Source organism: Cucumis sativus, chromosome 4 (assembly GCF_000004075.3).
Source record: "Cucumis sativus cultivar 9930 chromosome 4, Cucumber_9930_V3, whole genome shotgun sequence".
Taxonomy (NCBI): domain Eukaryota; kingdom Viridiplantae; phylum Streptophyta; class Magnoliopsida; order Cucurbitales; family Cucurbitaceae; genus Cucumis; species Cucumis sativus.
The window spans coordinates 17,674,060-17,690,632 of NC_026658.2; the positions used below are offsets into that span (position 1 = coordinate 17,674,060).

The 16,573-nt window shown below is 33.2% G+C and overlaps 3 protein-coding genes across 4 annotated transcripts; all 3 read left to right on the forward strand.

The window, feature by feature from the left end:
* The first annotated feature begins 1,901 nt into the window (after positions 1-1,901).
* LOC101213327 lies at positions 1,902-4,971 on the forward strand. The gene is made up of 6 exons (XM_031884709.1): positions 1,902-2,503; positions 2,604-2,672; positions 3,481-3,585; positions 3,871-3,990; positions 4,127-4,216; positions 4,301-4,971. The coding sequence occupies exons 1-6, from the start codon at positions 1,991-1,993 to the stop codon at positions 4,415-4,417; spliced, it is 1,014 nt and encodes a 337-aa protein (XP_031740569.1). The 5' UTR covers positions 1,902-1,990; the 3' UTR covers positions 4,418-4,971.
* Positions 4,972-8,342: 3,371 nt separating this feature from the next.
* Positions 8,343-11,958, forward strand: LOC101218223 (acetyltransferase At1g77540). Of its 2 annotated transcripts, XM_011655502.2 has the most exons (3): positions 8,343-9,048; positions 11,454-11,521; positions 11,629-11,958. In XM_011655502.2, the coding sequence occupies exons 1-3, from the start codon at positions 8,782-8,784 to the stop codon at positions 11,633-11,635; spliced, it is 342 nt and encodes a 113-aa protein (XP_011653804.1). In that variant the 5' UTR covers positions 8,343-8,781; the 3' UTR covers positions 11,636-11,958. The 2 variants fall into 2 exon arrangements, with proteins under 2 accessions (XP_011653804.1, XP_004142624.1); XM_004142576.3 differs by having other exon boundaries at positions 8,350-9,048; positions 11,454-11,958.
* A 1,356-nt stretch (positions 11,959-13,314) lies between these two features.
* LOC101219754 lies at positions 13,315-16,204 on the forward strand. The gene is made up of 2 exons (XM_004151700.3): positions 13,315-13,681; positions 15,711-16,204. The coding sequence occupies exons 1-2, from the start codon at positions 13,384-13,386 to the stop codon at positions 15,767-15,769; spliced, it is 357 nt and encodes a 118-aa protein (XP_004151748.1). The 5' UTR covers positions 13,315-13,383; the 3' UTR covers positions 15,770-16,204.
* The last annotated feature ends 369 nt before the right edge of the window (positions 16,205-16,573 follow it).

Sequence of the window (16,573 nt, forward strand, 5' to 3'; positions counted from 1 at the left end):
TCATCACTCGAGTACTCCATTTTATGTTAGTAATTCATTCGGTTTATATCATTCTCTATGGATTACAATTTACTATTGTAATCCATTCGTCTTGTATTAATTGAATGGTGTAAATTTTTAATATTTGCTTGTGTTTGGAAAATAATTAAATATAAAGTAGAATGTCTAATACAATAATTTAACAATTTTTATTTAATAAAAGAATTAGTGTGTTTCACAATCTGGACGACGACAATATCAAGTTAGTTGTCATCGTCGACTCTGCACTCTTTGTTGCTCATCTGGTTGTTCGAGTAACGCTACAGGCGCTTCATAGTTCAAATATTCATTATCTTCTCCATGTCCGTGCCCGTGACAATGCATATATAAAGATGATGAATCAGTCCTTCAATCATAGTATCCTTGTCCAAAGTTTGATGATGATGGGCCTAACTCTGAATTGTAATATCGTGTTTTAAAGTTTGGCGATTGACCAATAACCCATTCCAAATGTTCGCATCATCATCACTAGACTAATGTAACCGGTCTCACTTTGTGTTTATGTCACGAAAGACATTTCTTCCAATTCATTAGGCTCTTGCACTGGAGCATGTATCCTTGGAACTGGAGTAAGTACAATGGTACATTGTAATGTTCTCCATGTATTGCTCATTATCGTTGCATATATTTAAGACTTGGTTGTAGATCATCTGCAACATCCCGAAGTCTATTGTTGTATATATTAAAATGAATTAGAAAATATTCAAAATAAAATTATACTAAAATAATTAGACAATATTTAAATGTATACCAAATGACCCATAACAGCTTTCTGTCGGGTGATATATAGCCTAGTAATATTTTCGTACCAATGGATGTATTCTTGAGTTACATCTACATCAAATTGTCCAATTGAAGGTTTCATGGCAATAAATCTTTTGCGATTTACTCATCACATCACCAAATGGGCAACTATCTAACCAATCAGAAGTTCTCAAGTCAACATTGTGCAAAAGTAGTTTTTACTATTGGAGATAGTCTTGGCCGGGTGAGAACAACATGTCAAATTTGGAAGGAAAAAGTTTGAATAACAAATTTTAGTGACAAGAGACATTTACCAAGCAGAAAACACGTATAACATAAGAAAATAAGTACTTTATCTTATAACTCAAAGGAATCTTGATCCAATCTCGATCAAGAACAACATAAATTCACCATGTACTTGGGTTATTTACATCGTGATGTCACGATATTAGTGTTTTATATGCATTCTATAATGTATCCTCGTTAATCTCGGGTGAAATCTACCCCGATAACCAACACATAATGCATATGAACACAAACCTAGAACAATGTTGAGACTCGTTCAACAAATCTCAGTCCAATTTCAACAATCTCAGGCGAGATTCCTAATGTAAATGAGCCTAGGTTGATGAATTTATGACATTCATTAGATAACCACCTGCAAAAGTTTAAAAAATTAGATATGCACACATCCAACTACTTATATTCCAGCCACCTCATATTTTAGAAAAAAAACCTATAACAAACTATTAAAAATGCTCTAAACTATCAAATCATTGAAAGCAGAATACATGTAAAGATTTAAAAGTATGAGAATACGTAGAACAATTTTGTAGAGTAATGAAGTTCAAACTCAACCTGGATGATTTCTTCTTTCAACAAAAGTTAAATCATTTGCTGGAAAATATTTTGATAATTACATAATAGCATTTATTTTAAATTTTAAACAGAGAATAAGAAATCTGGAAATCTAATTCGGCTAAAGCTCTAAGAAAAACAATGAATATTAAAAAAAAATGTATGGTAGATTTTTAAATGGCAGACCCAAAAGGCCGTATTGGACCATTTTCCATATTAACGATTTTTTTATATGTTTTTATAAATTTTCATTTTAATTCATTTTAACATTATCCACACACAGTATGCATCAACAAAATATAATAGGGTTCGAATTCTCCGGCGCCCGCTTCACAGAGGTTGCGTCCTCATGAACTCCACCGTCTTCCTCCTCTCCTCGCCGTTGCCGCCCCCCACAATCAACCGTCTCCGAGTCTCCTCCATCTCTTCCGCAGCCTCTCTTCCCCACCTCCCAAGCCTGCCCTACTGGAAAACCACTCCCTGTGCATCTCCTCTCTTCCTCCCTAGAAGAAACCCTTTTCGAGTCTTCTCCGACGATGGCGACGGTGATAGCGGTGGTCCCGATGACTACGACATGGACGACGAGGAAATGGAGGAAGTCGACAACAAGAAAGATTTCGACATCGAGTACGATCCTCTAGCCGCCGCGGCAGCTGCAGCAGCGGGTTCCGACGGCGTCGGCGATGAGAATATCTCGATTGTGCAGAGCAAAAGCTTCGTGTCCACACAGGGATGGGATTCGGAGATGATTGTGGATTATAGGATAAACGAGGAGGAATTTCATAAGATTAGTTTGTTGCACTGTGATTTCTTCATTAGGAAGCCGCCGGATCCCGACAGTGATGTTTATGATTTCAGAGAGGTTACTGGCAAAATTTGCTTAGTTTCATTTCAAACTTTGCTTTTATCAGATTCATTTGATAGTTAAAAAAAGTTTTCGTTGATGTGTTTCTTGGTTGTAGATGTATGTTACTCCTCCGGACACTGATGTTTATGCCATCCCCAAAGTTCTTGCTCCAATGCCTCAGAAGGTATTATTGTCCTTTATTTGCATTTATATACATGATTAAATGGTGTAAGTTATTCTGTTTGTCTTGAACTCTGGATTTAAAACCTGTTTCAACCATTTTCATTAGTTTTTAACTAACAATTCAACAGAAACTTAGCCTGTTCGTTTAGCCATTTTCATTAACTTTACATTAACGATATCCAGTGCAATTGTGGCATTTATCAAGCCTCTCTAAGCTTTTATTTACTTTTTAAAGTCTTATTACTTCAGTCTTACCGCATTTGTCTTTAATCCCTTGTGGTTAGTTGTTTACGTTATGCTATGTTTTTGTTGTATCCTTTTGTATCTGGAAGCACTAGTCTCTGTTCATCTCCTTTATGAAAAGTTTCAATCATTTTCTATAAACAGATTTCAATTTTGGATCGATAATGCCGACTGGTATGTTAAAACTGAATTTTTTTTTCAGTATATTATCATGAAGGAACAATTTTTCAATGATATAAATCTGTTATGCCTTCCAAAATTTAGCATGTTCATTTAGCCAGTCGGCAAATGTTTACAGGCGGTCATTTTTAAGTTTTTGTGGAAGAACTGGTCGTGAGTTAACAATTAATTTGATGAAGAAATCTGAGACTAAAACTGACGTATTGAAGGTTAAGGTACTTAAACACAATAATTAAAAGTTCATAGAACAATATGGAACAAACATCATAGTTCAAGGACCAAAATAAGATTTTTAAGGAATTTTGTTTATATCATAGTTCAAGGACCAAAATAGGATTTTAAGGAATTTCAGCAGTGTATGATCTTACTTTTCTTCACAACTGCAGTATATTAGATGTGCTCAGAGTGATTATGGATGCTACAATGTCACAGAACCACCTATTGATTCACCTAGAGATCCATTATACAAGTCAGAAAAGGAGGTTCTTAAGGTAAGGTTGGACTCAAGAATTTGATGATTGTTCACTCTGTTTTTCTATTTCTAGTGAAAGTGATGATTATTTTATGGACTCTTCCATTTCTTTGTAAATTCGAGTATGGGTTTCGCTGTGATACGTTAGAATAGAAGTAGCTGGCATAGACATACGAAGTGATGTTCATTGACTCAACAGCGTTTGAAATTTAAGAATATTATGCATGTGATGGTCCTTGTCTTCAGGATGGGAATGTGGACAAAAGATATAAGAACGTGCAAAAAATTCATTTATCTTTTGCAGGTTTTCTTGACGAAGCACTTCAGAAACCGAAGGCTGCGGGACCCAGAATTTGTCCTAGACTTTGAGGAAATATATGTAATTGATTCAAAAACCAAGTCAATCACCAGGGCAAAAGTCCTGGTAAGACTTTTTTTTCTTGGCTTTTGCTCTGTTTCAGTAATAAGTTGAAGTTCTAAACTTCAAGTCCAATTAAAGATTTCAAGCTGCTTCTTCTCTGTTAAAAGGGTTTAAACTACTTCCTTTTGCTCTAACACAGGTCACAGTTCCAGGAGGAAGAGATAGGGACAGGAGAAGCGACTTGCTCGTAGTTCGAGACAATGGGAACTCTTTCAAGATCATCCATTCGGTATCCGTTTCTTATCTACCAGATTTCATTAGCATTTTATGCTCTGTTTATTGCTTAATCCCCTATACTCTCAATGCAATCTAGAGTGAACGAGATGACCCGACCACGGTAATCGAGAAAGAAGAGTGGACCAAAACTAGACAAGATATGGAGAGACATCTTAGGAAGTTAAGGGACTTCAGCATTTCAAATTGGTTTTAAACAACACCATTCAACCTGCAAAAGTCGTCTCAGCATCCTCATCTATTTAGAAGTGAGGACAAGAAATGTGATTTCAAAGTTTTGAGTATGATTTGGATGACTGACTTACCTGTCATGATGATTCTCTCGTGCGAGTTCTCGACATATCTCCTGCCTGTGCTCTTGGGATCGGTATTGAGTTCCATTCTGGCTAGTTTGCACTTGCAATGATTGTTCTTGATTCAAATTCTACTCGCTTTCAATTCTCGTCACCAGATAACAGTCAATTAATCTAAGAGAGGTAGCTTTCTGTAGATTTGTAATGCTGAGAGAATTCACAAAAGCTATTGACGTGCAAAGGAAAAACAAAACTGTACAATGGCTTCTAGCTAGCTTCCAAATGAGAGTATTTTCTATTGTAAGTAGCAAAAACTTTTTAGCGTCAAGTAGTTCATGTATTAAGCTGCTTTTATTAGTTTTTAATAATGAAAAGAGTACAAGAGGAGAGTATATGTAGGCCATAAGCCCTCGCCACAAAATCAAATAAAACTAGGGTACAATAAATTACTCAATAACCCTTGAACTCTACTAACCTTTAATTAGGTTCAACTTACTTACTAGGAGTAACCCTATGGCGATGATATAAGTTATTTGTTGACTAGGAGTGTATGAGATACAGATGGTGCTATTGTCAAGATTCTTCTTTATAAAACGTATGTCTATCTCTACATGTTTTGTTATGTTTTGTTGAATTGGTTTATTGGTTATGCTTATAAAAATAAATCAAATTTGATATTATGAGATTTGTCTAAAATGAATTGATTTGTCTTTTTCTCTAAATTGTTAGATATGCTCGTTAAACCTTTTATTTTCTCTGTTTTATAAAAGAGAAAAAAAATGATTATTTATAAGATTTTAAATTACAGAAATTTTTACTTTTTCTTAAATAACAATCAAACCCATTATTACTATTATTATTTTTAATAAAAAATATATATGATAAAAATATGTGGCTATAGTTCCCTTCAAATTGCTAACACTGACCTTGGTTGTTCTAAGATTTATTGAGCTCTTTATTTATTTAGTACTCTAATTGAATAGAATAACTTTAGCTTAAATTTACATTCAAATCTAATTTTACTTTAATTAGAGGTATATATGTATATGTGTAAACAATATCTTATAATACTGTGTTATCTTATTAACCAAGTTGTGAAGTTTGTGTAACATTTTACTAGATTTTATTTTTTTATATTTTTAAAAAAAGAACTTTGTTCCATTGTTTTATGAAATATAAAAAAAGAACTTTGTTCCATTGTTTTATGACTAATTCCTAAATCTTAATTCAACCACACTCTTTGAAGGGATGAATCTTAATTTGGATGAGATACATATATATTATAAGTTGCATGTTTTGAAGAATTTAATAGGAAATTAAGCTATTTAAAAAGAAGCAGAAAGCTCAATTTCAACTAAATTTAGCTTATAAAGGAGTGGGAGGAGATAATCTAAATTTGGCTGATTTTTTGGTATCATTATTTTGTAAATTCTTTTGACAAAGTTGTGAAAAGTTGGATAAAAATTGTTATAATTGATTATTTATAATTCATCATTTTCGTGGAAGCAATATTTGGTCAAGTATTAGCAGTTGATTTATAGAGTTAATCTTGTCATAGTTTTTCAAAAACAATTAATATCTATTCAGACTCCTTGTACTTGGAGTATATTCTTTTCTGAATTTAAATATTTAAATTTGTCTACAACACATATTAATAACTAAAATTTCATAAAACTACAAAATCAAACATATCTATAGGTTAAAAAAATATATGTAATAATATTAAAGAATTTAGGATTAGTAGTCTGAGTTGTTCGTGTTGTCAGTGTTAAAATATCCCTAGTGGTTTGTGTAAAAAATGTATCTTAACTTCTAAAAGTTAAAAGATGCCCTCAAATTTTCTAAACGGTTAAAAATATCCTTGTCATTAGTTTTGGATAAAAATTGTTAAAGTTTTGTTTAAAAAATACTCAAGAATTATTTAAAAGTTTCATAAATATCCTTTAAGCTTAAAAAAAAAGAGTCAAAAAGATTTAAATGATGAATTATAACACTCTCATACTTTTCAAGAGTTAAATGGAGCTTCTTCAAGATTTAAATGGAGCTTCGTTAATTAAAGCCTCAAGAGTCAAATACAGAAAAGTATTTCCTAAAATTGTAACTATAAACTTGATTTTCAAGAACTAAACACACACATATAAACTAGATCTTTGTGATTGTCTCTAATAATTTGTATAGGGTGAAGAGAAAAACGATTATGGCATTTTTTATCATACTAATAACAATGCTATCACAGTGTTATCAATTAATTCGTATAGGATGAAGAGAAAAACGATTATGGCATCTGTTATCACGGTGTTACCAATGTAGCTTCACAACTTGAGTCCCATGAAGATGGAGACAGACTAACTAAGTAGGGAAGTTTTGATGATAACTTATGAACATGGAAGATATTAACGACTGAAAAAAAAAACTACATACCTATCGTTTGCGTCATCGACCGGAGGGAGCGCCAACATCGAAGGAGCCCGAAGGTAGCGTTTGTGTTGTCGGAGCAAGAGGGAGATTGCGATTGCCTTTTCAATTTTCATATTTTCATCTGGACGTCTGCCCTTGCTGTACCAACTTCCAAATTTTGGCATTTAGTATTAGTAGTTACATTGTACCCTAATTAACTTATATATATATATATATATATATATATATATATATATAAAATTTTAAAAATAAAGTGGTTCGGATTGAGAATCGATTCTTAACATCTTAAACCGAACCAAACCAAATTTTATGTGGTTTATTTGAAATAGAAATCAAATCAAATTGTATGCATTCGATTTCGGTTCGGTTAGTGATTTGGTTCTGTTTTCAACTTTATTTTGAACACTCCTACAAATAGTAATCATAAGGCTATCAAAGAGTCATCACTTTTAAATTTGCTACTTTTGCAAATTTAAAAAATGTTGTGACGCTTTATTATCATAATTTTTTTTTGTTATTTTTGCAAAAGCCCTTGCATTTTTTTTAATGTTACTATACATATCAATACTTTAAATCTAAGGAAAATTGTTTGGCACACCAACATGAGATGAGTTGAGTCGGTATTGTTTGGCCCACCAACTTTACATGTCGGTGGAGTTAAGTTGGTATACACCTTAACTCTCCCATCTCCCCAATGTTTCCAATGGGTTCACCCATCAACCACCATTGGCGATTACCATTTTCACACATCCAACTTTGACGACCAATTTTTGGCTCCAACAACCACCTTTGCATAGCCAACTCTGACGTTCAATTTTGGGCTCCAATAATAAACTCCAATGAAAATCAACTTCGATGGCCACCTTCACGCGATGAATTTCAAGCTTCAACAACACTTTAGCAACCATTTCGAAGATCAATTTTGTGCAACTAACATCTATCTTCGACAACCACCTACAAATACAAACTTTGGCAAAAACATATTTGATAATCAACTACATAATGACAAGTGCTTTTAAGTATTAGAAAAATAACTTAGTTGGCAAAAATGCTTTTAAGTACAACATTGAAATTACTACTTAATAGTCATCTTTTATAGTAATTTGATATTGAGAAGTTGTTTAAAGGTAGTTGGGTCATTCTTATGTCACAGGCATTGAGAAGACCGATAGCTCTTAACAACATCACCACAATCAATGAAGATGTATTGTTTGTATTTACCGTGACAATTTAACTATTTTAAAGAACAATATTTGTTTGTATGCAGGAAATATTTTATTCCTATTCTGTTTTACATTTTATTTATTTAGGTTGATGCAGAAAAATATTGTGGATTAATTGTTGTTCATTAGCAAAAGAAAGAAAAAGAAAATAGATATAAGGAAGTACATACTCCTATCTCAAACACATACATGTAAAAGACAGACACAAGAACTCTAGACATCCCATCACAATTCAGTTTAATCGATCTAAAAGAGCAGGTAAATGTTATATTTGCAACCGTCTAGTTCTAAGAACTTTGTTGTGGAAGGATCCAATCCTAAAATATAATGAATGTTAACATTTTATCAACGCTTCCAGAATTGAATCTCGTGGATTTTAGGCGAGTTTAGTTTTTCGATTTTCTGGGTCTAATACGATGAAATTGGCAATCTATGAACTATGAACTTTCTTTTTCATGAAAATAAAAGGAATAAATAAATAAATAACAGAAGAAGAAAATAAGCGTATTTGCGGTTATAAACTTGCATCCCACTTCTTGTCCTCCAATTTCTCAATATCTTTCTTCAACTTCAAACCCCATCCGGATCAACGGAGTTGAGTTGCTGAGGATTCCAAAGGTTTGAACATGGCGAGTACAAACCCTGCAGCAGGTTCTGGAACCGACGCCCCAAAAATTATATGGAATCAAGCTCAACGGAGGTTCGAAACAGAGGACAAGAAGGCATATCTTCAGTACCTGATAAAAAATGGTGGTAAAGTTATGGATATGATTCACACTTTCGTTCCTTCTTCCAAAAGGGGTTTGGGATTGGCTTCCCATCTCTGCCTCGCCGCTTTCAATCACGCTGACGCTCATTCCTTATCCGTCATTCCCTCCTGTTCTTACATTTCCGTGAGTTCTCTTCTCTCCAATTTCTAGGGTTTCTTTTTATTTTGATCGTCGGCTTCGATTTGTTCTCATTAACTTGTTCCCGTCTTCATTCCTTACTGCGAATTTGTTTAGATTTGGTTTATTTTGCTCAATCCTGCGTTCTTCTGTGCTTGTTTTCTCATTTTGAAATTTAATGCTATTGTTTCCTTTGCGATTGTATATGGATATGGAACTAGACTAATAGGTTTGGATGTCTTTCGTAAGTAACTCTTAAATATATAGGAGATGTTTGGGGTTCGATTTTAATAGTGACTTCTGTTCTTTCTTCCTATTTGGTAACTTCCAATTTTAGTGGCCACCACCCTTGATTTCAACTTTGTGAACTAGTGGTATAAAGGAGAAATAGTATAAACAAGTACTGAATTCATGGACACCAGGAGAAAGCTGGCTTGGACACTCATGGATATAAAAAAGAAAAAGACTTTGTGGAATGGTTCTTAAAAAGCAGCTTCCAAACTATTAAAAATATGATTAGACATGGGCCTTTAGTAAATATGCACACCCCATTGTATGAAGAAAGAAGTAATCGAAAGAGAATGTGAATGATCAAGCCTAACATCGTGGAACACTCTAAATAGAAGTTACTATCTGCCAGATTGAATCTGCAAAAGTAGTGTAAATGTCATCCCATTTCCCTTTGAATGCTGTTTCATTCTACTTCAATAGTTTACCTATATGTTTAGAATGTATCGTGTGAAACTGCACTCTTGCTATATATCTCAAATGAAGAAAGGGCAGGTTAAGTGAAAAGAGTTCTTATGAAGAATGGATAGGAGAAGAAAGTACATAGAATAACTCACAGAAACCACTCCTGTAATTTTTACTTTTACCCATTTGCTTACTTTTCAATGGCTGACGATACTGTGGTGCATATATATCAGGGATGTTCCAAATAGAAATCTATCTTGCCATTTTTTCTTGAGTGGATCAGGGTTGTTCCAAATAGGTTTCTCTTGCCTTATCTCTCCATTTTCCTCATTAGACGATTACTTCTCTCAGATACAACATGGTGTAGTTCATGAAGTTAAAAGATATATTCTATGGATGGTTCATCTGTACAGTTACTCTCAAATTGGCGTAAATGGTTGCTGGAAATAAAAGATATATTTCATGTACAAAGTAAAAAGAAGAAAATCTTAGAATAAATTTCAGTCAGTTCAAAGGAATGCTACCGAAACATCATTTGATAGTTTCACTTTCCTTGGAACAGCCATATGCTTTTCTTGAACCAAAAGCACAACAAAACAATATAGAAATCTGCCTTCCACAATACAACCTACTTGAGAGATAGAGAGAGATCTTGACTTTCCAGAACTTTGCAAGTTGGGGGAAAGGGAGGTTGAGAAGAAGACGAATGAGAATAGAAGACATGGAAGAGAAAACCCCAGAGAAATCTGTAATTTCAACTTGCTGATTCCTAGTACAGAGATGAAACCAAAAGGCACGAGGGAAGCCAAAATCACCCTGCTTTAGTATAGAAGAAGAACACAGTGGACTGTATTCAAGCCAAAGGTCTTTCCCAAAACCGAACTCGACTACCATGACTGGTTCTAGCCTCTAGGGCAAATAAAACACAACTTGGGTAGACAACAAGGAATGACTTTCCAAGAATCCTGAATGTAGATTTCTATAGAATTTAACCGTACTTGCTTGGGTTATGTGAAACACAAGCCTCTGAACTGCCTGTCTAGCTAATAAATCTGTTTTGTATGAGAAAAGGACCACGTGGCTAGACACTCAAGGACAATTCAAGAATTCTTCGGGTTAAATGGGCTAACATACGAATTTAGATTGAAACTGAAAGAAACAATGAATTTTTTTTACTGGATTCCATGAATCTTCTGGGTATCCAGAGATTGTTGTTTGAAGGATCTTGAAGGTACTCTTGCTGAAAAATTATAATTGTTCTTTCTTTTGAATTTTGATTATTACAAACAACAGAGTCATTAAGTTTCTACTCTATATTTTGGCATTTTTAATATTTCAACTTTCATTTTTCTTTCTTCGAGGCATTTTATTTGAAATCTAAAATTAGGGAATACTCAATAGACAAATGTTGCTTCAGTCGCCCAGTCTTTGTTTGTCATCTCAACCCCTTGCCTTTAGGTTTTTCTCTTTTGTTCCTTTGTGGAATATACAAGTTTGAACTTACCAGCATGTTCCGTTTCTTCTTCTTTTTCTTTTGTCGTGTAAGTGAGATGGGAGGGACATTAGGATTTGGGTTTTTGAAGAGTTGTGGTACTCAAATGAAATGCAACTCTGTAATCTTTTAATTTATCTGTTCTATATTTAAACCCTATTTTTCAGGTATTATATCTAGGATGACATCTTTGTTTAAATTTAAGTGAATCATTTTCATCTTTCAGGACACTTTTCTCCCCAGGAATCCAACTTGGAACTATCTTCTGTACTCTGAAGAAAAGAAATCAAACCTGTAAGCAACTTCTTCTTATGTTATGTTTATGATTTTGTTCCTACTAATCATTAGTCACAGATGCTCCTTATGTGCGTGTTCTTTGAGAAAGGTGACTTGCTTTGTAGGGTTTGAATCAACATTTTGTACAGCTTGTATAACTACATTTAGGAATGAGCTGATCTGCTTTCTCCACCAGCAAGTGAATATACTATCCTGTCTAAGACTAAATATTAAAATTGGTTTCATGGAGAAATGTTGTTCTTTGTTAGTCTATCAAATAAATCTACAACATAAATGTATTGTCTCAATACATATTAAATGGAAATGGAACTGTACTTTCCCAAATTGACTTTCAGAGTAATACTGTAAGACTTGAATAAAAAGGTCTAGTGTATATGATGTTCGAGCATTGCTTAACTAATTAAAGCATATATGGAGATAAGCTATTCCAAGTGCTTGCTATGCGCCTATGTGGTAGTGAAAACTAGAATGTGCATTCGAAGGAATGTGTGATGTTATAATATAATGTACTCAGTAAATTGTCAAATAGCGTTAACACTGTATGCATATCATTTTAAATTTGACTAGAGGTATCTATTTTAACCTTAAATTTTCAATTTTCATTCTTCATTCTGTTGAACTTTAGATTTAAGTGTTCAATTTTCCTAAAATTTCACCTTCGATACCACTCTTGCTTACATTTATGTAAAAGAGAATGTAGAACACTTTTAATTCTTAATTTTAATGTTAGCTGAGCCCTTCAATTTTATTTATTTATTTTTGTCAAAATTGATAAAAAGAAAAAAGTAATTGAGATTGTGTCGTATTTCTAAGAAATTTCATCAATATTACTATTTACTAAATGCTCAAAGTTTTGCCCATTCATTGTGCATTGTGTTTCATGTTCAAATATGCTTAGCAATAGGATCAATTCTAACGAGTTACACACTCCTGTTTTGGAAATATATAAAAGTAAACACTTCACCACCGAACTATAAAAGAAGAGTGGTCTGAAAAGCAGAATCTTACATACTTTAGACTTTTTCTTTTATTGAATGTTATTGATATAAAAAAATGGTCTAGGATAGATTAATATAGATTATTAAAATTTATCATGAAAAGATTATAATATTTTATTATATTCGTAAATATTTTTTAGAAGTTTTTTAATTTAAAAAAATGTAAAGTTTAATTTGTGCCAATTCCACCTTGGCAAAAAGCCCTCGCCTAAGTGGGTTAATTTTATCAATTTGAGAGTACAAGGTTAGTGAGTTCTTTTAAAATAATATATGAATTCTAGCCGTCCTAAAACTAAAGTATTTTACTTTAAATTTGTGTAGTTTAAAATTTGGAAAATTGGAATGAATGACTATTTTAGCAATAATAATTAAGGATATAACAACATTTTAAAAAAAATGCAAATATAGCAAAATTATTATTGATAGACTTGTATGATGGAGTTCCTATGGCATAGTGATAGACTAATATTTGCAACATTGTCTATCAGCGATAGATAGACTTATATCATTGATAAAATTTGACAAATTTTGTTATATTTATAAATTTTTTAAAATTATACTATATACTTAATTAATTTGAATTTAATTACTAAATTTGCAACTATCCCCTCAAATTTTACCATTATGATGCGACAAAATTTCATAAACAGCCCCTCGTGTTTGATTGATCAAATTCTCCTAAAATGTGCCTCTGGCTATGGACTAAAATAAGTGGGCCGTGGGCTATGTTACAACCCAAATTCGTTTCAAGTCCAAGCCAGAAAAAGGCCCAAAAAGATCTGTCTTCCTCTTCCTCCTCAAGAAAAACGACGAACCTGAAAAACCTCCTCAGCTTCAAGGTTCCCGGAGCTTCATTGCAGAATGGATTCGGCCTCCAAATTCCTTCGTAGTTTAGCTAATGCCACCAACAAAAACACCGTTATCAACGTCTGTTTAGTCGTTTCCTTCGCCGCACTGACCGCAAGGTCAATCAAGCAGGAGAGACAAATTGAAGCTCTGGAAACCGAGAAAAATTCACTTCTCAATTCCAATAAAGCGTTGAAGAAAACCATGTGGGATTGGAAGCAACAGCTATTCGCCGAAGCCTCAACCGAATCTGCTTTAGTCCCTCTTGCCAGGATCAAAGCTATCTATGGCGAAGCTCCCATTTCCCCTTCCGGTAATATACGCCATGCTTCTCTCTGTTCTGTTCTTTATGTTTTTTTACTTTCTGTTGTTGGAAAAGTTAGTGTTTAGTTGAATGTGTCGAAATGTTAGTGATTCGTGTTAGAAATTGAGTGTCTGAAAATGATGGGTCGTTCCAAGCATTTCAAATTCCTTATTCGTACTTTACAAATTGTTGGGTTTCGTTGCTACTTCAACTATATCATCATTGACCTGATTTTTCTTATCATCCATTTCTGAACTTCAATGTTGTTATGATTAAGTACCATGTTCTTGGTTTTCATGGATTCTAATCTCTCAGAACTATTAGCCAGAACCCAGGAAACAAATAAGGTATGAGATTATGAATCTAAAAAGAATAGTTTTCATCGCACCATTATATGAAAAAAAGTGTGTTTGAGAAGTGAATGTTCTATTATGGGATGCTGGAATTGAAGACTAAAGTTAAGATTGATAAGGTCAACAGAACCTCCACCTATCTTCTACCTTGGCTATAAACTCGAACTACCCAAATGGTCTCGTACTAATTAAGATAATTGTTCTCACTCATGTACTAATGATTGTACTCATGTTTGCCCTAAAGATAATCGATAAAGAAGGAACCATACCCAGCCAAGCCTAAAGCCACTGAGCAATTCTCTACCTTCATCCTTTCCTACATTTCAATTTACGAATCACCTTGACAACTTTCACCCTGATAGACCATGCTGATCATTCCTGTTCTCTGCCTATTAAGTTAACGTTCCTGCCCAGCTGATGCTAAGGTTTTCATTATGGGGATAGTATATGCTGTATTAAACTTTACCGGGAAAGCACTGCTATAGTACTACGATTTTATATGAGAAAGAGACGCTTGAAAAGCTTATATGCGAAAGGAAGCAATTTCTCTTATTGGAAGCTTAAGAAAGGCACTCCAATTGAAGTTGATTGTGAAGGCAGAATAGTCATAGATGATAGGAGGAGTTGGAAGGGGAAGCTAAAAGACCATTGAACTTTTCCAATTCTTGAACGTCTTCCCCATATCTCTCCCTATTATTAGAAATCTGTTAATTTCTTTCTTTCTAGCCACCAGCCACTATACCTAATCCTGGACTGCATTTTGCTATAGGATCTCTCTCCTTTCGTAGTTGGTTCAGCACAGAAGCTGCATCTAACTATCCTTGGTCCGTAAATAAAAAACCGAGAAAATGATGATGTAGAGGAAAACTAGTAAAAGGCTTTGTGTCTTCTTTGGATTCCTACATAGTATGCACCAACTTAACTTGGTTGCAAGATCAGCAATTGTCATCTTCAAATTGGATTTTTGTATCTCCATTGTGTTTAGGTCAAGACACACAAACCAACAATATCTCTCGATTTTTATAAATTGGTTACCTTTCCAATTTGATAGTGATAAGTTTCTAGGTAGTGAGGAAACCAGTCTGCTATCTAGCTGTCATTGATCAACAGAAATGCGTTGCTTTCGTCAACCTTATGATAATATTACCCTGTTGACGATGACTCTAGTATGTATTTCGTAACTTTTGGGGAGTTATGAAGATCTTTGCTCAAGAATTGGTACTAAAATGTCTGCTTTTAGTACAAACGGATTGTAATTTCAGATAGATTGGAAGATAAACAGCACGAGTAGATTTTTTGAAAAAAAAGATTCAAATGCATGTTTGATGCAAAACTTTTACCCTTTTTCCTGGCAGAGTTCTTGCATAACAATGTTGGGAATCTATTAAACGATTGCCTATAAATTAATAATCGTAATGTAATGTGAGAGTTTTAAGTCTCGATTCAGATTATGTCAAATCCTATCCATATTATTTCATTCTCCCATGCATATTATTTAGTTATTGAACACATGAATCAAATACTCTTGTGGATAGTATTTTTTCAAGTTTGATTACAAAAAGAAGTGTTTGTTTAGAAAGAGTTTTAAGTGTCTAAAAAGTCATTTTGAATATGTTCAAGTCTATTATTGTACAGGCTAGCTTTTACAGATTTATCCATTGATCCCTTTTTTATGGACCATACAGGAGCAGTAAATGCCACAACCGAAGATGCAACTTCACGAAGCTCCAAACTTATGGTTTAATGTTAGCTTCACTCAAGTTTTCCAGGTTTTGTTTCCTTTGTTCACAAATTGGCTGAAGAATCGAACTCCATTAAGATTTGCATATTTCTATGCTCAATGCTAAAAAAAGTAGTGCAGAATATAAGGAATTAGATTTTTCCTTCTTCAGGCACGTATTATCAACTTCAAAGTTAGATATCATATTCCCTACACTCACATTTTCAGAAGGAAAAAAGAAAAAAAAATCTTTTAGTTTGCCATTAAATGCTCTAGAATAAAACAGCTGATGTAGTCAAAAGCTCCATGATGACAAAGCATCATTATACAACCTTTTGCAACTACTTTAAAATAGGTTAAAGTGTGGTTTTAGTCTCGCACCTTGAAGATTGTTTAGGTTTAGTTTCTTTTTAATCTTCGCGCTTTTTATAAATTTTAAAGTTAATTTGTTATTGTTGATAAATACTTGTTATTATCTATTAGCATTTTTACTATAGTTTTGAAAACGCATAAGCATTTTATATTTATTTGCATGAAAATTATTATTATTGTTTAGCTTATTTTGGTAAAAAATAATTTTGAAAAACAAAATTTAAGGTTAGTTGAAAATACAAAAGCTAAAATTGAACAAAAAGAATGGTAGTTTTTTATGTTTTGGCATTTATTTTATTTTTGTTTTTGTATTTTAATAATTCAAAATTAGTTGTTATACTTATGATAGTAGTTGAGTCATTCTTAGTAATTAATAAAATAGAATATTAAATTTCAGGTAGAAAATACACTATGTGGATATACTTTTAAATTTTATAAAGAGTGTTTATCGAAACT